This window comes from Oncorhynchus tshawytscha, linkage group LG10 (assembly GCF_018296145.1).
Source record: "Oncorhynchus tshawytscha isolate Ot180627B linkage group LG10, Otsh_v2.0, whole genome shotgun sequence".
Taxonomy (NCBI): Eukaryota; Metazoa; Chordata; class Actinopteri; order Salmoniformes; family Salmonidae; genus Oncorhynchus; species Oncorhynchus tshawytscha.
Genome location: NC_056438.1, coordinates 65,013,592 through 65,037,302, shown reverse-complemented (window position 1 = coordinate 65,037,302; position 23,711 = coordinate 65,013,592). Strand labels below are relative to the sequence as shown.

At 41.9% G+C, this 23,711-nt stretch overlaps 1 protein-coding gene across 2 annotated transcripts in view; it reads left to right on the top strand.

Moving 5' to 3' along the window:
- The first annotated feature begins 3,639 nt into the window (after positions 1-3,639).
- LOC112260654 (rho-associated protein kinase 1) overlaps positions 3,640-23,711 on the top strand; it is a 66,060-nt gene continuing 45,988 nt past the window's right edge. Inside the window, exon 1 of one of the 2 annotated variants that reach the window (XM_024435929.2) lies at positions 3,640-4,803. In XM_024435929.2, coding sequence (XP_024291697.1) covers positions 4,711-4,803 — 93 coding nt within the window. In that variant the 5' untranslated portion in view covers positions 3,640-4,710. The remainder of the gene's footprint in view (positions 4,804-23,711) is intronic. The other variant, XM_024435930.2, reaches the window with a different exon arrangement.

Here is a 23,711-nt window from a genome sequence, read left to right as displayed (position 1 = left end):
AGTAAACACACGCTGGAAGTTGCACATCATATTCATAATGGTCAAGTTTGGCCCAGCAGACCTGAAATTTGCATGCCGAAAAAAATGTAATATCACATTGCTTACAGGTTCTTTTCCAATAACATAGAGTTAAAGATAAAGATACAAAATTAAATAAAATGTGACAAGAAATGAATATACAGTAAATAACAATAACGAGAGAAATAACATGGCTATATAAAGGGAATACCAATACCGAGTCACCTCCCTGCCCAAGGCCCTTCTCCTCCAATGCTCAGTTTGGCTGAGCGGCCATCTCTAGGAAGAGTTTTGGTGATTCCAAACTTCTTCAATTGAAGAATGATGGAGGCCACTGTGTTCTTGGGGACCTTCAATGCTGCAGAAATGTTTTTGTACCCTTCCCCAGATATGTGCCTCGTCACAATTCTGTCTTGGAGCTCTACAGGCAATTCCTTCGACCTCGTGGCTTGGTTTTTCCAAATCATGTCCAATCACTTGAATTTACCACAAGTGGACTGCAATCAAGTTGTAGAAACATCTCAAGGATGATCAAAGGAAACAGGATGCACCTGAGCTCAATTTCGAGTCTCATAGCAAAGGGTCTGAATACTTATGTAACTGTTCAAACATTTCTAAAAACCTTTTTTCGCGTTATCATTATGGGGTATTGCGTTTCGATTGATGATGATCTACACACAATATTATTGATCCATTTAAAATAAGGATGAAACATAAACAAAATGTGTAAAAATGGAAGAGGTCTGAATATTTTCCAAATGCACTGTATATACTCTACAGTAGGCTACAAAATAAACTTTCCAGTGACACTGACTCACCTAATGTTGAAGATGAAGCCTAAGCTACTCAGTGATGGCAAATGAGCTCTTGCCAATAGCCTACGTCAAGATAAGCTAGCCTACTTTGAAAAACAGTGATGTTCGCTCAGAATCGCTCAAAAGTTGTTGAGAAAACAATTGTTAGCTTATTCAAACAGATTAGTCTTCTCTTTTCAGCAGTAGGCATTTCCTTTCCATAGTTTATGCCCGCCCATAACATAACCCCACCGCCACCATGGGGCACTCTGTTCACAACATTAACATCAGCAAACCGCTCACCCACCCAACACCATCTGCCCGATACAGTTGAAACCAGGATTAATCAGTGAAGAGCACACTTAGTGCCAGTGGCCATCTAAGGTGAGAATTTGCCCACTGAAGTCGGCTACGACGCACGCCAAACCATAGTCAGGTCAAGATCCTGGTGAGGACGACGAGCACACAGATGAGCTTCCCTGACATGGTTTCTGACCGTTTGTGCAGAAATTATTCTGATGTGCAAACCCACAGTTTCATCAGCTGTCTGTGTGGCTGGTCTGAAGAAGCCGGATGTGGAGGTCCTGGGCTGGGGTGGATACACGTGGTCTGCGGTTGTGAGGACGGTTGGACGTACTGCCAAATTCTCTAAAATTACATTGGAGGCAGCTTATGGTAGAGAAATTAACTTTCAATTCTCTGGCAACAGCTCTGGTAGACGTTCCTGCAGTCAGCATGCCAATTGCACACTCCCTCAAAACTTGAGACATCTGTGGCATTGTGTTGTTTGACAAAACTTCACATTTTAAAGTGGCCTTTTATTGTCCCCAGCACAGGATGGACCTGTGTAATGGTCATGCCGTTTAATCAGCTTCTTGATATGCCACACCTGAGACAAGCTTTTTGTGCGTATGGACAATTTCTGGGATCTTTTATTTCAGCTCATGAAACATGCGACCAAAACTTTACATGTTTATATGTTGTTCAGTATATAACCACCATCTTTCCCCCTCCTCAGATCATGAACAGGCCTCCTGAGTGGCGCAGCGGTCTAAAGCACTGCATCGTAGTGCTAGCTGTGCCACTTGAGATTCTGGGTACGAGTCCAGGCTCTGTTGCAGCCGTCTCCGACCGGGAGACCCATGGGGCGGTGCACAATTGGCCCAGCATTGTCTGGGTTAGAGAAGGGTTGGGCTGGTAGGGATGTCCTTGTCCCATCGTACACTAGCGACTCCTGTGGCAGACTGGGTGCAGTGCACGCTGACATGGTCACCAGGTGCACAGTGTTTCCTCCGACACATTGGTGCTGCTAGGTTCCGGATTAAGTGGGCATTGTGTCAAGAAGCAGTGCAGCTTGGTTGGGTTGTGTTTCGGAGGACTCACGGCTCTCGACCTTCGCCTCTCCTGATGACGGGAGTTGCTGCGAGGAGACAAGACTGTAACTACCAATTGGGCAGAAAAAGGGGTAAAAGTAACAAAACAAACAAAATAAAAAGATCATGAACAGGCCAAGTGGCTCTATTTTGGCAGAACCGAGCATGGTAATACATATACTATTTGTTGTGTTTATGGAGAAACAGAACAGGGTGGGCACACATTATATTAGATATTGTGGAATAATTCTAATGTTAAGATAAGATTGGAATGTGTGTTTTCAAGATGTAGTTGCCTACTTTTGAATGGGTTTTGGCCTGGCCTCCTTATGTTGAAATTTCTATTGAAAAGACTGGGATATCGAACACGCTCATGAGCTGGGCACTGCAACATAATTGCTGCGTTCATCAACCAATGGTTGCGTACATGTCATCGACTGTGTCATTGACTGTCAGATTGCTATAAAATATGATATGGTTAGCTGATAGGTAAAGTACTTATCCAGGCGTTGTAAGATATAACAATGTCTAACACTGCCTCTGAATTTAAGACATGAGGGCGATGAAACTACGGAAAGCCATTCATTTCCAATTGAGAAACAGCGAAGTGTGCGAAAGACCGTTGGGCAATGCGACCATGGGCGAGGGGACGTGAACGGCGCGGGACCAAAGTTGTAGAAAGTTGAACTTTATGCAAATACTCTGCGACATCGCGGTGCGCTTGCCATTCGAGGGTCACTATCGCTTCCAGTTCCTACTGGATTGGCTGTTGATGCAAGCTTGCTAGCACCCACAGGAGGGCGAAGAGGAGTACAATTGCTAGGCAAAACACCAATAGAACAATGAGACAGATATTTCACCGGATGTGTACCTCACTTGCTTTGGCAATGTTAACACATGTTTCCCATGCCAATAAAGCCCTTGAATTGAATTGAATTGTGTAAATGTGAAGCATCAGCTTGGCGTTTCCACTCACTACTAATATGGAAGTGAGTAGGAAGCCATGGCAGGCAGTGGGAGTAGATGGAAGGATATTAATTTTGGCCAACATTCTGCTAATTTTCTCATCGATGAAACATTAGAGCTTTATACAGTTTTCTGGTCCCAAATCAGAAAACTGTATTTTGAAAATACATTGTCTTGAAGCAGTGCAAATGCAAATTGAGTTATTGCACACATGCACTTCACAGAGTAGGCTTTCCATAATATAAATATGCATATGATGCTAGAACGTGCCAATAGGATCTCGCTAGCTTGTGCTTGGCTCTGCCCACCTCATTGCATGCTCCGCCCACTATGACTCATTTGAAACGACGGGTTGTGGTCGATCTTGGTTTAGTTATTAAAGATCTTTGGTTAAAATGTACGGTAACTGCGGTTCCACATAACGTGATGGGGGCGATTAAATTACAGAGCCCTATTCATTTTGAGTGCAATGGAGGGAAGTGAAGTGGACAGGGGGACAGTTGGGTGATTCAGGTATGGGCGAGGGAGCTCACCATACCTTCCAGACCCTACTGGATTGGCCGTTGATACGAAGCACTTACATAGCCTACTTGCTAGCTTGCTCACGCCCAGTAAGCGCGAAGCTTGAGTGGCTACCCGAATTATCGTGTTATATGAAAATCCCCAGAAAGCAGTGGAACGCGACCTTTGTCATCATCATGATCGCGTGCTCAACAACACAGCCTGTGAACTCCTTGAACGCGCTTCCAGTGTGGCTCATGCGCAGTGCTTGACATTTCAAAGTTGCTTCTCCGGTGTTTGAACAGGAAGGCGGACATGTTGATCAGGCAGTGGGAGAAAATCGGGCATAGTCTATTTAAAAAAATAAAAAACAGATCAAAAGCCGATGTATCTATGTAGAACCAGCACGATTTTCGTCTGTATCGGTCAACATCAATGGCCGATGACCATGTGATATTTACTACGAAAGGACAGTAATGAAATGTTTTAACAAGACCGTGGTTTAAACTGATCGAAATTTGGAAGCAAAGTTTTTTTTTTTCTTCTCGCCACTTCTACTTTGCAGCTGTCAGACTCATTTTACTTTTTTTTTGCAAGGGTCTGGCACTGATGGACAGGCCTGGAGTAATGTGGCTAGTTTGCAACGTCGGATTTATATCGCCGGATTTAAAAAAAAACGGTTTAATTTTTATAAATTGATTTAGGATGTATCGTTATCTTTTAAAGTCCTGCACAACTCCGCTGCTGCATCCTGTGGTCGCCGACTAATCTGTCGTCGATGCAGTTATTTTGAATTGTTGAAGTTGTCTTCGTAATCTGAGCTGGTGAAACATTTTTCTCTTAAAATGTGGCTTTTCAATATCAAATGTGTCATCGTCTGTGAAATAACGAGAAGAAACACGTTTCTTTGATTCAAACTGCGGGTTCTACGGAATTGTAGCTAGCTAAACACTGACTGAGTTCACGCGAAGGGAGGAACATTGGGCTAGCTAACTAGCCCTATAGCTAGATTAATTCATTTTAATTGTAACACCGGCGTGGAACTCTACTTAACTGCAATGTCTGCTGGAGAAAGTTTGGAGGCTCGTTTTGAGAAAATCGATGCCATGTTGAAGGACCCGAAGTCGGAAATAAACACGGATTGCCTTTTGGTAAGTTACTGTTAGCTAGCCCGACAATGAACTTGGCTTGTTGGCTAATGCTAGCTAACTAACATACGCATGCTAGCTAAGTTTGTGGTTTGTTTAAATTAACGTACTATTTAATTTAACTAATCAACTTGCCAACTACCTGATTTGTTATTAACGGCAACTAGCTAACGTTATACGAATAACTAGCTGTATGTAGGCTATATTTGGTAGCCAGTCGACATCTTGAAGATTAGCTAACTACTTAACTAGTGGGTAGTTAACTAACGTTTTTAACTGGCTAGCAAGCTGAACAAGTGGCATCCAAAACCGCGATGATAAGTCATATAGCGTTACTCTAGTTAGCTAGGGCGTCTATGCTAGCTAGAGCATGACTAAATAATTATTAATCAACAAAGTTTAATGTCTCATTCTTGTTATAATTACAATTGCCTATTTTCAAACCAACACTGTTGAAGTTGCTATTGTCCTGTTTGACCCTTAGGGTATTTTGCAGACTACATAGTAAGACAGAGGCAACGTTACACTGTATAATTTAGTTTTTTCCATGAAGATAGTGCATAGAACCAGAAAAGGAAATTAATGTCTCAAGGTGAATTCGTAAACCTAAGTGCAACCTGCAGTGACACAAGTCACTGATATATTTGTTCATTAATTTATTTTCCATTTGAAGATTAAAGGGCTGACAGTGGAGCAAATGAGACAGGGTTCGGTGCTGCCTGCTTGATTGCCTCCTTTATTGTATAATGGGCATTACTAGAGGACACTTTGTAGAGTATACACGAAAAGTATATATTTTGTTATATATCCTCTGAAGTGTAAGCTACAGTATGCATCAGGCCTGTTCTAACCTGCCATCCCAGCTGCATCATTTAACCTGCTCTTGTCTGCCAACCCTGACGATTTCCTGTCTCACACGACTCATCACTGACTCGTATCAGACTGCCACGTGCTAAACCTCAGAGAAATACCTTCACAGGCTCTACTGTATCAATGATGCAAATTTTAAAATGACTGAGGTTTGCTATTTATGTAGCCTATTAATACAGCATCTCATGCCAATACGGGCCTCTGTCTTAGGGTATTAATTGTTGGAGACATGACAGTGACTGAGACAAAGCATGATTGAATTTCCCTTACACTGAAAATGGTGCCTCATTCACTGATGATAAACTGAGCATTCAAATCATCCACTCACTGGGAGGAAGGTTTTCCTGTAGCCCTACCCACCCCCACATACCTTAGTTCACTGTTATTTTTATATGTAACAAACTCTGACTCTTAAACAAGATCAGTTGTTTAGTCTCCCTGACCTCCCTGCCTGTCTGCCACAGAGAAAGGCAAGGCAAGGCAAGGCAATTCAACTCACCTAATGCACATGCTCCGGCTCTCCTCTGACTTTTAATGGCAAAAAGCTGTGTGGACTGTACCGCAGCGCAGGCCAAGGGCAGCTACACACAAGGGTGTTGTTCCTCTTTTCCTCCTAGTTGCAATCTCCTGATCAATGAATGGAAGCCTTTGCTTCAGCCCCCTCTCCACCACCATGCTACTCCACCCACAGCTTAATAAAATTCCATGCTAATCAAATAACCTCTTGTCTTTGACTGGCCTGGTGTCCCCTGTGTGTCCCAAAGCCATTATGTATGTGCGGCCTGCGCCTGGAAAGAGTCAGAGCTGCTTGCCCAGCCTCTGCTCTGAGGTAGCTAGATGGGTGTGTTCTCTAAATACCCATAAAACCAAAATTATGTTGAATGTAGACTTGTGTTTCCGAAAGAGCCTTTCTTTGTATCGGGACATTTAACTCATAAAGCAGTTTCCAACATGTTTGGCTGCTATGCTCTGGATAATCGGTTCTATCAAAATGCACCATGGAAGTGTTTTACTTAGGCTGCTATGGTTGTATCTCTAATCTGATTTGACTTGGGGTTGCGTTGGTTTGCCATTAGCCTTGGTGGGGTCTGGGGTGCCAGTCTATCTGCTCTCTTGCCAACTCCTTATGGAACTGCCATGCCAAATGTTGCTAAGTGCTCAGCAAGACTAGCACCCAGGCTAGTTTGCCACTGCCTTGGCCAAAAGAAGTTATGCAGTTGTTCTTTTGCCTGTTGTAGGCTGTGTTTTGCTGTGACATTTGGCCTGCATCCTCCACTCAGGGGTGGCCTATCACTCAGATGCTGTGTTCCAGTCCAGTCATTCTTATCTTCTCCTGAAGTAATTTCTCTTCGAGAGAGAGAGAGAGAGGGCCATATCTGTAGCACTGCCCGCCCTGCATCGCTCAGCTCCAGGCAGGCTCCTGCTCCTGCGAGCCTCTGCACAACCAGAATTCTTGGCATTGTGAAGGGAAAGCTCACTGACATTAAAGGGGGCTGCTATTGTCTATGTAGTTAGCTATGTTTGTTTTTCCATAGGGCTTTTGATTGCTCACACAGGCTTAGTTTAGAAAAATTCTCTTGTCCAGGAAATCCTTGAATAGAAGCCTATTTCATTCATAATTGCTAGTTTGTCTCCTTGGGTTTGATCACATTTTTGTTAAATCCAAGTCTCGGCTGGCAGAATGGTTGGATTAATCTGTTTGAACTTGCCTGATATGGACCTTTGTTTTGAGATGGAAAGACTTCCTGGCATAGCTCAGTGTTTGTTGTTTATCTGACACTTGGCACATTTGGCTCCCTAGCCTAAATGTATTTTTGGCCTCTTCCTTGAGCTAAGACTGAGTGTATGAAATTGACTTTGTATGGGTGGATCACACATTTTGGTCACAAAATGTCTCATGAGTTTTAGGTATGTTTACTGGTGGTGGTCGTGCAACGGAAATCAAGAAAGTTGAGGCTATAGGTGTTTATGATCAGTGCCCCCTCCCTGCACTGATAATTCAAGTGCTAAAGTTCCTTGTGAATCTGGCTACTTGCTTAATAGATGGACGTTAACACCACAGCTATCTTAGCCCCCAAAGATGAACGGCATGCCGTTGAGGAGAAATATGGGCGTATTGGTGGTAAAAGTTGAGTCCGCATTGCATCTGTGCACAGCTTTGTCAGAATGGTCCAGGCCAGTGCTGTGACTGTCAGTTGTAAACTCTAAACTGCACGCCTCAGCTATTCGCCTGCCTATTGGAACAACAATATGCCCAGCTATTCATTGCAACACACAACATTCCCCCTGAACTGACTGATCATGTGCAGGAATGCAGACTAAAATGATCCAGTTCCAGGCACTTTAATAAATGGGCAACCCAACCTCCTCCTGTGATTCATTTCCTTTAACGTCACTGCCTCCTGTGTTTTTTTCTTTTCTATCCATTTAATCTTTTCCTCTTTACCATCATTCTTTTACTTTTAATCCCACTAACCAATGAATCTCCCCCTGCCTGCCTTGGCTGTGCTGTCTGTGTTCAGTAGAGCCAGTCAGTCAGCAAAGCTTGTCTGAATTGAGCTGTAGGTCAATGTTTAATAAGTTGGTTTATGCTTGCTAGGTTATCTCTGGGGTGAGGTCAGGAGTCCTGGCAAGGTAAGGCAGGCAGCCATGGCTGAGTTTAATTTGCCTTGAGAATCCAGGGCTCAGTCAGTACTAAGAGACATGTGAGTGGTGCACCTCTCTCTGTTGGAATGACTCAATTATATTTTGACGTGAAAGCCTTTTTGACAGCCAGTACGACTCACTGGGGCCTCATAAGGAAATGGAATGCCCCGGTTCGCCATGCATGGGTTCACTGTCATTGCCATTTATCCACAAATCTTGTTAGATATGCGGTCTTTCTAGGTAAGTGGGATTTCCTGTCTGTAGATATTATGAACTGTTACTCTTTTTTTTTTTCTGGCATTGAGAACAGTCTGACTCGGCTCTCTGATGGGTATTGTTGATTGTCAGGCAGAGTTTTCCAAAGTTCTGGCCTACATCCCCATGACACTGTATGCAGGGAATTGTCCTAGCCATGCCCATTAGTTGGATTTTTCAGCCATCGACAATGCATTGCAGAAAAAAATGAAGTATGCAAAAAGCATGGCAGTTAGACATTTTTGTAAATGGGTCTAGTATTGCTTTAGTATGAGTTGCAGACTGAGAGAGCCGGCCATTGGCACTGTTCTGTGGTGTAGATGGATGGCTTTACTTACTTCCTAATCAGATTTTGCATTGTGAACTGACCATCTGTATTGCTCTTATTTGGGAAATGGAAATGAGAAGTAAAGGCTTCTCCGCCTGGCCTTGCCCACAGTGCCCATTGTTGGCATTTTAGAGAAGGAAGATGTGGTTGAGTCGCCATGGAAACTTAAACTACAACTGAAATGTCTGGAAAGAGGTTGTCCTCCACTGGATTTTTCTACCCTTCAGTTTAATATAAATAATTGTCATGTTATGTCAGTTTTTAATGTAATTTTTTGGGGGGTGTAGTCATGCAATTATAAGTGTATTGTTTATTAATAGAGTGCTTTTTGTTATTTTATTTAATAATCCTATGGATGGATACTTGTCACTCTCCTGCCGGCTGCATCAGCAGAAAGCTGTAAAAAGGCAGTGAGTTAGAAGGCTGCAATGCAGGCCTCTCATCTCCATTTTCTTTTGCTATTTCCCCTAGACTGCCATATGATTGTTTGAGGTTTGATTTTCATCAGTGTGTGAAGTGAAGCATACTGAAGCCCAGGAGTTCCCGAACTTGTTCACTCAGGGTCCCCCTTCCAGCATTGAGGAACATCCCATTCACCTTGGCACATGCCACGACTATTTCTATTGGCTCAAGCACTGTTCAGAATTTTGCACATTTAATGCTTATTTCCTGCAATTCTACACATTTTGTCATGGGGTGCAAAGAACATATTGCAGTTTTAAAGCATATTTTCTTGCAATTTTATACATGTTGCCATGTTTAATGTGTTCGTGTGATATTTGAGTGAGGATAAAATAATGTATATATTGCAACTTTCAAGAGTAAGTTTAAAGCCTGACTGAGTTCCTTAAATAGTAAAAAAAAAAAAATGGGACGGGCTGGGCGGTATACCGTTTTTTGCGATATACCGGTATTGATGCACAAACCGATTTGGGTTTTTACTTTACCTTCTATAACGGTATTCAAATGTTTGTTTTGTTAAATGTGATACGCAGTGTGTACCATCCATTTTTATAGTTCACAACTTGAGTTGATCTCAACTTGATCTCTCTCCAATCTCGCCACTCTCTCAATCCACGCCGCTTTCCACACAGACCTATCCTGTCTCCTGTCACTCAAGGAGCGCCTTCTTTGTTCCTCGACCACGAGACACTTGCGTTCAGTCTGCATGGACAATGTTGATGACAATGATGCAGTTGTCACTTTGCTTCTTAATATAAATCTAGCATTCTATAATTACACTATTAGCTTGTTCCTTACATCTGAAAACAGCTAGTCTGTCTTAGTGAGTTGTTTCTAAATCTTGTTAGCTGCTAATGCTAATCGCTAGCTAATAAATGTACTGTGGAAGAGCAAGCGTAATGAGCTATACAGCCTCATAATGCCAGTGACGGTATAGACCTAAATCAGCATGTTTGTGCAACAATATCTTCTAAATTTAAAGTTGAATACACATAGCAAGAATATGTTAGCTGCATGAAGTAGCTAAGAAAAAACGTGTATCTAAAGATTATAGGGTCCCCTAGAAAACACAACTGTTGTTCTTACCCTGTCACAATAACTCCTCCCTGGCATTTTCATTCATTGTCTGTTACAGATCTATATCCATCCTGCCCTGACTTTCTAAAGTCTTCAAAAGCCAAGGGAACAAACAGACCTCTGACCATTTCGAATCCCACCGTACCTTCTCCGCAATGCAATCTGGTTTCCGAGCTGGTCATGGGTGCACCTCAGCCACGCTCAAGGTCCTAAACGATGTTATAACCGCCATTGATGAAAGACATTACTGTGCAACCGTCTTCATCGACCTGGCCAAGGCTTTTGACTCTGTCAATCACTGTGTTCTTATCGGCCTACTCAACAGCCTTGGTTTCTCAAATGACTGCCTCGCCTGGTTCACCAACTACTTCTCTGAATGAGTTCAGTGTCAAATCGGAGTGCCTGTTGTCCAGACCTCTGGCAGTCTCTATGGGGGTGCCACAGGGGTTAAATTCTCGGCCGACTCTTTTCTCTGTATATATCAATGATGTCGCTGTTGCTCATGGTGATTCTCTGATCCACCTCTACGCAGACGACACCATTCTGTATACTTCTGGCCCTTCTTTGGACACTGTGTTAAAACTTCTTAGAGATAGGGGGCAGCATTTCCACTTTTTGATAAATAGCGTGCACAATTTCAACTTCCTGCTACTCATGCCAGGTATATATTATATGCATATGATTAGTAGGTGTGGATAGAAAACACTCTGAAGTTTCTAAAACTGGTTCAATCATGTCTGTGACTAGAACAGAACTTAACTTATGTCTTTTTTTTTCCCTCTGACAGTTCCCTCAGTTGTCTTTGCCAAGGGAAATTAGATCGCACCGATTTTACAGTTCCTACGACTTCCACAGGATGTCACCAGTCTTTGGAATTGGGTTGAAGTTAATCATTGGTGAAACGAAGAAGAGGCACATCCTGGAACAACGTTACACTTTTGATAGTTACGCAAGAGGGAAAAAGGGGCATGTTTTGTTTACTTTCTCTATCGAATACAGTTTGCCTCGTCTACAATTTGATCGATTATTAACGTTTAAAAATACCTAAAGTTGTATTACAAAAGTAGTTAAATATTTATAGGCAACTTTTGAAATGTTTTGTAGTGATGTTGTGTTTTGGAAAGCTGTTTTTTTTCTGGATCAAACCTGCTTTATAAATGGACATTTTGGGTATACATGGATGGAATTAATTGAAAAAAAGGACCAATTGTGATGTTTATGGGATATATTGGAGTGCCAACAAAGAAGCTCGTCAAAGGTAATGCATGTTTTATATTTTATTTCAGCGTTTTGTGTAGCGCCGGCTACGCTAATTATTTTGTTTACAACTCGTTCAGGTGGTTCAGGGGGGGTGCATGCTATCAGATAATAGCTTCTCAAGCTTTCACCGAAAAGCATTTTATAAATCTGACATGTTGGCTGGATTCACAACGAGTGTAATAATAATTGAGTACCCTGCATGTGTGATTTAATGAAAGTTTTGAGTTTTATTGCGTTTTATTTGAATTTGGCGCTATGCATTTCCCGAGGCTATTGGCCACTTAAGGCCACCTAAGAACCTCCAAATGAGCTTCAACGCCAAAGAACACTCCTTCCGTGGCCTCCAACTGCTCTTAAGTGCTAGTTTAACTAAATGCATGCTCTTCAACCGATTGCTGCCCGTGCCCGACTACCATCACTACTCTGGACGGTTCTGACTTGTGGACAACTAAATACCTAGGTGTCTGGCTGGACTGTAAACTCTCCTTCCAGACTCACATCATTAAGCATCTCCAATCCAAAATTAAATCTAGAATCGTCTTCCTATTTCGCAATGAAGCCTCCTTCACTCATGCTGCCAAACATACCCTCGTAAAACTGACTATCCTACCGATCCTTCACTTTGGCCATGTCATTTACAAATTAGCCTCCAACACTGTACTCAGACTACATCCGATTTGCTATCACAGTGCCATCCATTTGGTCACTAAAGGCCCATATACTACGTACCACTGTGACCCGTATGCTCTCGTTGGCTGGTCCTTGCTACATATTCGTCGCCAAACCCACTGGCTCCAGGTCATCTATAATTCTTTGCTAGGTAAAGCTCTGCCTTATCTCAGCTCTCTGGTCACCATAGAAACTAGAGGTCAACCGATTATGAGTTTTCAATGCCGATACCGATTTTTTTTTTTTGGAGGGCAAAAATGCCGATACCAATTAATCGGCCGAAATTCAGGAGTCTTGGCCTTACCTTGCCAGGACTCCTGACCTCACCCCAGAGATAACCTAGAGGAAGCATAGGTCAAATGAACTGTTGGTGTGATCACTTTTAGCTGGTTATGATAACATTGTTGCACTGATGCATTGCAAGTAGTTGCACAGGACAGACGGAGATGAGCACAATGAAAAAGACCTGACGGAATTGACAACTATTTGAAAAATGGAAATCACTTGCAAACCACTTGAGTAACAAGGCAATGTTGACAAACTGTAAAAGATGCGCAGGCTAAACAGCGTTGTTGAATTCTACATTTTAAATAAGAGTTAATATGTAGCCTATTTGCAGTTGTCAGTATGACAAACACACCTTTATTAATAGGCAGCGTGCAGTAGGCAAGGATGCGTTCATCAGTTGATTGACAGGTTTAGGACTATAGAACGATGAATAAGCTTTCCTCTAGAAAGGCTATGTAGCCTATCATTACAATTTTATATATATATATATATATATATTACTTTTAGGGTCTGTAAACTGACATTTTAAATAATTTACCGCTGCAAATTTACCACTGTGCACTGCAGTAGGGGAGTAAAGTGGAGGTTTGGCTGTGTCCATAGCAAGGTTTGAAAATGAGGGGGATAGGCTTGGCTAGACATTAGAGCTATATTAAGGCTATAGGCTACAGATGGCTCTGGCTATTGAGCTAGGCCTACTTTCTGCAAGCCATATAGACATAGTCTAATTAATTAGCCCTAGCCTAGTACAGGATTTCTGTTTTTACTTGGCTGAATGTATCAAGCAACAATGCCATGCGTATCAGTTGGTAGGCCTGTTATGAATATAATTTTGTTTTGTCATGTCCTCATGCCTGATTGGATTCAACAGTTTCTCTCCACTAGATTGTATCAGAGACTAGGGTTGTTGTGGTGACTATATTACAGCTACATCGGAAGTCATGAGTCATGACCGCAGTCAAATTCCACATGACCGTTGAGTCACGGTAGTCTCTTCTTATACACTCTGGACATGAGTTAGTCTTTAGCAAATTGGGTACTACCATCAGGTCGCTAATGGCCTGCTACTCAGTGCTCTATTACCCCTCTAACCACTCTTCAACACAAATGCAATCAAAACATCAATCTTATCAAATCAGTATCTTGCTTTCAAACTCACCATTAGGCTACATTTTTTGACCTTACCGTGGTGCTCAATTTTGAAGAAATTCACTTGTTGAAACTGAGTGGTAAACATGATCATTGTTTCAAAGCCAAACACAATGTAATGGACCGCTTTCTAATGAGATTTATTCAAAGCATTTAAGACATTACATGTGTAACACCCATACGCACATTCGCACTTATGCATAGGCCCATATATGAGGACATTTCTTGACCGCCACAGCACTATCTGGTAGGGTTGATTTATCTTGGATGCTTAATATTTTACTGACCTAATTTTTTTTTATACAGTGAGGGTTCACCATTGACATCAGGATCTCATTTACAAGCGAGCCATGTGAACATACACAATTTAATACTCATAATGTAAGATCTCAATACAAGATTAATCAAAACAACTCTCACATATCACCTCCCTTAAACTCTATCTTAACTGTCCAATTGGAGACTAGTGAGTCTAATTTCAAGGTGGCCTGAAGGCTATTCCATGAGCCGGGGGCATAAAAACTAAAATAAATTTTCCCCAGGTCAGTGGAGAACAGCAGGACCTCCGGAACCAGCCAGTCCAGAGAGCAGTTCTGAAAATGTCTATCAGCAAAAAAATAAACATCCTCCCACTGTCAACTGCGTTTATTTTCAGCAAACTTAACAAGATTCAACAACTGAGACATAAACTGAACAAGTTGCAGACATGTGACTAACAGAAATGGAATAATGTGTCCCTGAACAAAGGGGTGTCAAAATCAAAAGTAAAGTCAGTATCTGGTGTGGCCACCAGCTGCATTAAGTACTGCAGTGCATCTCCTCCTCATGGACTGCACCAGATTTGCCAGTTCTTGCTGTGGAATGTTAACCCACTCTTCCACCAAGGCACCTGCAAGTTCCCAGACATTTCTGGGGAGAATGGCCCTAGCCCTCACCCTCCGATCCAACAGGTGTTGGCAGGTGTGGCAGAGTAGCCTAGTGGTTAGAGCGTTGGACTAGCAGAAGACTGACATTCCCGCCTTGCAGGAAATCACGCACAGAACAAGCAGTATGGCTGGTGGCATTGTCATGCTGGAGGGTCATGTCAGGATGAGCCTGCAGGAAGGGTACCACATGAGGGAGGAGGATGTCTTCCCTGTAACGCACAGCGTTGAGATTGCCTGCAATGACAACAAGCTCAATCCGATGATGCTGTGACGGACCCTCCACCTCCCAATCGATCCCGTACCAGAGTACAGGACTTGGTGTAACGCTCATTCCTTCAACGTTAAACACGAATCCGACCATCACCCCTGGTGAGACAAAACCGCGACTCGTCAGTCCTGTCTGGTCCAGCGACTGGGTTTATGCCCAGACTACCGGCGACGTTGCCGGTGATGTCTGGTGAGGACCTGCCTTGCAACAGGCCTACAAGCTCTCAGTCCAGCGCCTCTCAGCCTATTGTGGACAGTCTGTGCAATGATGGAGGGATTGTACATTCCTGGTGTAACTCGGGCAGTTGTTGTTGCCATCCTGTACCTGTCCCGCAGGTATGATGTTGGGATGTACCGATCCAGTGCAGGTGTTAGACGTGGTCTTCCACTGTGAGGACAATCATCTGTCCTGTCTCCCTGTAGCGCTGTCTTAGGCCTCTCACAGTACAGACATTACAATTTATTGCCCTGCCACATCTGCAGTCCTCATGCCTCCTTGCAGCATGCCTAAGGCATGTTCACGCAGATGAGCAGGGACCCTGGACATCTTTATTTTGGTGTTTTCCAGAGTCAGTAGAAAGGCCTCTTTAGTGGCCTAAGTTTTCATAACTGTGACCTTAATTGCCTACCGTCTGTAAGCTGTTAGTGTCTTGACGACCGTTCCACAGGTGCATGTTCATTAATTGTTTATGGTTCATTGAACAAGCATGGGAAACAGTGTTTAAACCCTTTAAAATTAAGATCTGCCAAGTTATTTGGATTTTTACGAATTATCTTTGAAAGACAGGGTCCTGAAAAAGGGACATTTCTTTTTTATACTGAGTTTAGAATGAATTTGTTTAGTCTTATTTCTGTTTCAGCGTGCAATTTTCCAAATTGCTTTGATGTGTGTTGATTCATTTTTTTTCTTGTCTGTCTCTCCTTCTGTGCTGTGCACATTCCCACACCGACACCAAGCCCCTCCCCCTGCCACTCACAACAAAGACGAAAGATCATCTTCCTATTTGACAACAAGCAGTTTTATCTTGCCATTTGCATTTCAGGTTTTTACTGTAATAGAGGAGAACTTAACCATTGTAATGATATCCTTTTTATGTCACAACTCCTAAAAATGTACAACTGAGCAGACCCTACTAAGATGGGAGTTAATGAAGGTGTGGGAAATTAATGCTCAGTTCCTGCCACACATGGCATTGCAGTACCACTATCATAATTTTAGCCAAAGTCTGGTGCTAGCGGGTGTAGTCTGTTTTCTTCATGTGCAATGAGCATAATAATACACATTAACTTGTGCAGTGTCTTCAGAAAGTATTCACACCTGTAGAATTTTTCCACATTTTGTTGTGCAGTTGTCAAAATAAGAAATTGACATTTTTGTCACTGACCTACACAAGTTAAGTGAAGGTAACATTGTTTACAAATTCTTAAATTTAAGCTGAAACGTCTTAGATCAATAATAATTCAACCCCATTGTTATGGCAAGCCTAAATAAGTTCAGGAGTAAACATTTGCTTAACAAGTCGCATAATAAGTTGTATGGATAGTAGTGTTTAACATGACTTTTGAACGACTACCTTATGTCTGTACCCCAACACATATTATCTGTAAGGTCACTCAGTTGAGCAGTGAATTTCAAACACAGATTCAACCACAAAAACCAGGGAGGTTTTCCAATGCCTTGCAAAGGGCACCTATTGGTAGATGAAAATAAAAAAAGCAGACATTGAATATCCCTCAGAATGGTGAAGTTATTTATTTCACTCTGGATGGTGTATCAATACACGCAGTCACTACATATATACAGGGGTCCTCCTATCTCAGTTGCCAGAGAGGAAGGAAACCGCTCAGGGATTTCGCCATGAAGCCAACCGTCAGAGTTGAATTGCTGTGATGGGAGAAAAGTGAGGATGGAGTTACTCCACAATACTAACCTAAATGACAGAGTGAAAAGGAGGAAGCATGTACAGAATAAACATTTCCCAAACATGCATCCTGTTTGCAACAAGGCACTAAAGTAATGAACTTTGTCCTCAATATAAACTGTTTGGCAAATTCAACGTAATACGTCACTGAGTGCTACTCTTCATATTTAAAGGAATGGTGGTGGCTGCATCATGTTATGGGTATGCTTTTCATCTGCAGGGACAAGGGATTTATTTTTATAGAATAAGAAGAAACGTAACAGAGCTAAGCACACGCAAAATCCTAGAAGAATACCTGGTTTCATCTGTTTTCCAGCAGACACTGGGAGACATTCACCGTTCAGCAGGACAATAACCTAAAACACAAATATACACTGGAGTTGCTTACCAAGATGCCATTGGCCTAGTTACAGTTTTGCCTGAAACTCTATTGCAAGACTTGAAAATGGTTGTCTAGCAATGATCAACAACCAATTTGAGAGCTTGAAGAATTATTTTTAAGAATAAAGTGCAAATATTGTTGTATCCAGATGTGCAAACCTCTTAGAGATTAACCCAGAAAGACTCACAGCTGTAATCCCTGCCAAAGGTGATTCTAACATGTATTGGCTCAGGGTTGTGAATACTTACGTTAATTAGATATCTGTATTTCGTTCTCAATAAATTAGCAAATTTTTCTATAAACATGTTTTTACTGTCGTTGAAGGGTATTGTGTAGATGGGTGAGAACAAACATTTAGTCCATTTTGAATTCAGGCTGTATCAACAAAATGTAGAATAAGTCAAGGGGTATGAATACTTTTTGAAGGCACTGTGTATATAAGGAATTGCCAACACGTTCTCATTCTGAGAAATAAGCTTCTTATCCAGGTAGGCTACTCATTTCGACATCTTAACAAAGTGAACAGGCTGTGTTGTGAAAAGTTGGAGATTGACAGGAGTGTGCATTCATAACAGTTCAACCTTGTTAGAATGCAAATAGATCCAAGTTGGCTAGACTTTAAAAGCTGCAATATGTACATTTTTGGGATGACCTGACTAAAAGCACATAGAAATGGGAGTTTTAGATCTGTCATTCTCATTGAAAGCAAGTCTAAGAAGCAGTTGATGGGTTCTATGTGTGCTATTTCTATGCTTTCCATTTTTAAGATGCATTTTTGCATCTTTTACTTTGAGTTTTGTACACCAGCTTCAAACAGGTGAGAGTACAATATTTTTGGTTAAGGAAAATTTCACAGCAGTTTAGATTAGAGGTCGGCCGATTTATGATTTTTCAACGCAAATACCGATTTATTGGAGGCCCAAAAAAGCCGATACCGATTAATCTGGCGATTTTTATTTATTTTTATTTTTTTTGTAATAATGACACTTAAAACAATACTGAATGAACACTTATTTTAACTTAATATAATACATCAATAAAATCAATTTAGCCTCAAATAAATAATGAAACGTGTCCAATTTGGTTTAAATAATGCAAAAACAAAGTGTTGGAGAAGAAAGTAAAAGTGCAATATGTGCCATGTAAGAAAGCTAACGTTTAAGTTCCATGAAGTTTTAGGTTGTAGTTATTATAGCAATTCTAGGACTATTTCTCTATACCATTTGTATTTCATTAACCTTTGACTATTGGATGTTCTTATAGGCACTTTAGTATTGCCAGTGTAACAGTATAGCTTCCGCCCCTCTCCTCGCTCCTACCTGGGCTCGAACCAGGAACACCGACAACAGCCACCCTCGAAGCAGCGTTACCCATGCAGAGCAAGGGGAACAACTACTCCAAGTCTCAGAGCGAGTGACGTTTGAAACGCTATTAGCGCGCACCCCGCTATCTAGCTAGCCATTTCACATCGGCCTAAACTCGGGAGTTGATAGGCTTAAAGTCATAAAAAGCTGCTGGCAAACGCACAAAAGTGCTTTTTGAATGAATGCTTACGAGCCTGCTGCTGCCTACCATCGCTCATTCAGACTGCTCTATCAAATCAGACTTAGTTATAACATGATAAAACACAGAAATACGAGCCTTAGGTCATTAATATGGTCAAATCCAGAAACTATCATCTCGAAAACAAGACGTTCACTCTTTCAGTGAAATACAGAACCGTTCCATATTTTATCTAAAGGATGGCGTCTATAAGTCTAAATATTCCTGAAACATTGGACAACCTTCAATGTTATGTCATAATTACGTAAAATTCTGGCAAATTAGGCGGCCCAAATTGTTGCATATACCCTGACTCAGCGTGCAATGAACTTAAAAGAAGTGACAAGGCTAAATTGATTTTATTGATCTATTATATTAAGCTAAAATAAGTGTTCATTCCGTGTTGTAATTGTCATTATTACAAAAAATAAAATAAAAACGGCTGATTAATCGGTATCACCTTTTTGTCCTCCAATAATCGTTATCGGCGTTGAAAAATCATAATCGGTCGACCTCTATTTGATACAGTTGACAATTTCCTACTGTTTCGTTCAAAGGTTGTCTGACATATGCCTAGATCCGGCATCTTGCAATTTGTTCAACTATTAACGGACTGCCACGCAGCACGCGCAGAGAAGCACACGACTTAACTCTACAAAGTTGAGTGAAGTTTTCCCAGTTAATTAACACTATACAACATTTCCCTTTGCTGTGGGAATTGTGATCAAAGCAACGCAATACTAGCCGTTTTCAATGCAATATACCGAAACAACAAAACAAACTATGCAAGATTTAGTATGTAAAACGAACTATGCAAGAGATTGTTGTAGGCAGAATGCATCCGAATAGCAATCTATTGCATTGACAGGCAGGACTCGGTACTCTACACAGACCGGTACGCCATAACCAATCAGAGCTGCAGTACGCCTATATGCAAATGGTCCATTGCCATATATGGATTTATGCCATTCACTTTGTGCTGGACTGTTTTACAACATGAGCGTCATGATTTATTATGAACTTTTTTTTTTTATAAAAGCAAGAACTGAATGTAGCCACGTGCACATCTGTTCATATTCTTTGCTAGTGAGTTATTAGCCCAGTTGTAGTTAGCAACGTGGGAGTGATTGCTTCCTACAAGAGCACAAAATGTGTACATTTCTAGACATCTTTAAAAATGTAGTCAGGTCAAGTTTTTTTCCCTTGTGTTAAAGGGGTTGTATTTTGAAACCGGCTTGAATAAGCTAAGTAGCCAAAAAGCAAGAGTTTTTAGCATAATTTCTGACTCTCTTTAAGAATGGTATGGGAATAATAATTATTTTATTTTGTAAAGTGGTTTCTTCGCTCAAACACAACCTTTTCAGTCACCACCTTGTCTGAAGGATAAGTGAATCCTGGATCCTCCTTCTAGATATCATCCAGTTTGAGGTAATAGCTGTTCTGAATATTTTTTTAAATTGAACTTCTTATGGATCATTGGGAGCTAGTGTCCCACTTCGACAACATCCGGTGAAATTGCAGAGCGCGGAATTGGAATGACAATCGTAATATTAAACATTCATGAAAATACAAGTGTGATACATCATTTAAAAGTGTAACCTCTTGTTAATCCAACTGCTTTGTCAGATTTCAAGAAGGCTTTACGGCGAAAGCACACCATGCCATTATCTGAGGACAGCGCCCCGCACACAAGCATTACATACATTTTCCAACCAAGCAGAGGCAACGATAAAATAAATCGCATACCTTTGAAGATCTTCATCTGGTTGCAATCACAAGGGTCCCAGCTACATAACAAATGGTCCTTTTGTTCGATAAAGTCCTTCTTTATATCTCAAAAAAACAAGTTTCATTGGCGTGCTTGACTCAGTAATCCACCGGTTTCCCTCATTCAAAATTCCGTAAGTTACCAATAAACTTCTTCCGAACATGTCAAACAACGTTCCTAATCAATCCTCAGGTACCCTAATATGTAAATACATGATATGAAGTTATAATAAATAAATGAAGTTACAATGGAGGATACCAGAGACCATTACCGAAGATAAATAACGAAGTGCACGCCCTCACCAGAACTCGCAACAAACACTACAGCCAAAATGGGAGTCACTTAATAAAAGTACAAATTCTAGCTCATTTTAATTTTTTTTTTTTTAAAAGCCTGAAACTCTTTCTAAAGACTGTTGACATATAGTGGAAGCCCTAGGAACTGCAACCTGGGAGGTCTTCCTTTTATATTCCCATTCCCAGCCATTGTAATCAGTGGTGAGCTAAAAAAAAAGAGATTCTAGATGGATTGTCATCGGGTTTTCGCCTGCCATATCAGTTCTGTTATACTCACAGACATTATTTTAACAGTTTTGGAAACTTTAGTGTTTTCTATCCAATAATACTATGCATATCCTAGCTTCTAGGATATGAGTAACAGGCAGTTTTACTTTGGGCACCTCATTCATCCAAACTTCCGAATTCTACCCCCTAGCCTGAAGAAGTTAATGAGTGACGCAAAGAATATAATGCTGGGGGGGCAGATCAGGGTGCCTTGTGAGAATTCGTTGGCGAGTGGGTAACCCTCCTTTACCAGCTGTTCTATTGGCCAACGTGCATTCACTGGAGAAAACTGGATGAGCTCTGTTCGAGACTATCCTACCAACGGGGCATTAAACTATAATATCTGATGTTTCACTGAGTCGTGACTGAACTACGAGACATAACATACAGTTGGCTGGGTTTTCCGTGCATTGGCAGGACATAACAGCTATGTCCGTTAACACGAGGGGTGGGGGGGGTCTGTCTACTTGTCTAAATGATGAGCTGTAGACCACACTCCCAAAAGTCCTTATCTATATTTTTCGTAGCCGTCTATTTACCACCACAAACCAACGCTGGCAGTCAGACTGCACTCAATGAGCTGTATAAGGTCATAAGCAAACAAGAAAATTCTCATCCAGAGGCCGCGGGATTAGTATCCGGGGTCTTTAATGCAGGCTCTTTTAATGCAGGCTAACTTAAATACCACTTTACCGTATGTCTACCTGCAAGTCACATGTGCAACCAGAGGAGAGAAACTCTAGACCACCTTTACTCCACACCAGACGCATACAAAGCTCTCCATTGCCAATCTGACCAATAATTCCATCCTTATTCCTGCATACAAGCATAAACCAAAGCGGGGAGTAACATTGACTAGCTCAATACGGAAGTGGTCGGATGAAGTGGATGCTACAGGACTGTTTTGCTAGCAGAGACTGGAGTATGTTCTGGGATTCATCCAATGGCATTGAGGAGTATACCACCTCAGTCATTGGCTTCATCAAGTGCATGGATAACATCGTCCCAACAGTGACCGTACGTACATATCCCAACCAGAAGCCAAGGAATACAGAGAACATCCGCTCCAAGCTTAAGACTATAGCTGCCGCGTTCAAGGAGTGGGACGCTAATTCGAACGCTTATAAGAACTCCTATTTTATTTTTTCACCTTTTATTTAACTAGTCAAGTCAGTTAAGAACAAATTCTTATTGACAATGATGGCCAAGGAACAGTTTGTTCACTGCCTTGTTCAGGGGCAGAACAACAGATTTTTATCTTGTCAGCTCGGGGATTACCAGGATGTGTACTCAGAGTATGCGCGGATCAACTGGGAAGTAGCTTGACTGACATTTTCAACCTCTTCCTGAACTAGTCTGTAATCCCACGTTTCAAGCAGACCACCATAGTCCCTGTGCCCAAGAAAGCGAAGGTAACCTGCCTAAATGATTTACAGATTCGTAGCACTCAGGTTGGTAGCCATGAAGTGCTTTGAATGGGTGGTCATGGCTGACAACCGCATCCTCCCGGATACCCTGGACCCACTCCAATTTGCATACCGCCCCAACAGATGTCTCAATCGCACTCCACACTGCCCTTTCCCATCTGGACCAAAGGAACACCTTTGTGAGAATGCTGTTCATTGACTACAGCTCAGCGTTCAACACCATAGTGTCCACTAAGCTAAGGACCCTGGGACTAAACACCTCCCTCTGCAAGACATCCTGACGGGCCACTGCCAGGTGGTAAGGGTTGGCAACAACAATCTGCCACACTGATCCTCAACAGTGGGGCCCCTCAGGGGTGTGTTCTTAGTCCCCTCCTGTACTCCCTGTTCACCCACAACTGCGTGGCCAAACACGACTCCAACACCATCATTAAGGTTGCTGATGACACAAGTGGTAGGCCTGATCACTGACAATGATTAGACAGCCTATAGGGAGAATGTCGGAGAACTGGCAGTGTGGTGCCAGGACAACAACTTCTCTCTCAATGTCTCAAGACAAAGGAGCTGATCGTGGACTATAGGAGAAGGCGGTCTGCACAGGCCCCCATTTAACATCAACGGGGCTGTTGTGGAGTGGGTCGAGAGCTTCAAGTTCCTTGGTGTCCACATCAAACAAACTATCAAGGTCCAAATACACCAACATAGTTGTGAAGAGGGCACGACAAAGCCTATTCCTCCTCAGGAGATTGAAAGAAAGCATGGATCCTCAAAGTACTACAGCTGCACCATCGAGAGCACTGGTTGCATCACTGCCTGGTATGGCAACGGCTCGGTCTCCAACCGACAGGCGCCACAGAGGGTAGTGCGTACAGCCCAGTTTTGTTGTTCCTCCTTTAAATGTTGTGTATTTTCTTTTCTGTTAATAGTTTGACCACCGGAGGGCATCTTTGAGAAGCATTTGATTTTCTTCCATATTGGCATTACCTGAGAATTTAAAACCGTTTTTTTGTAATAGCGTGGGATATGGGATTGATTTTATGATATTTATCTTAATTAATTTGATTAGTATTGTTATTTCTTTTCCGAGAAACTAAACCCTCAGTGTTTCCG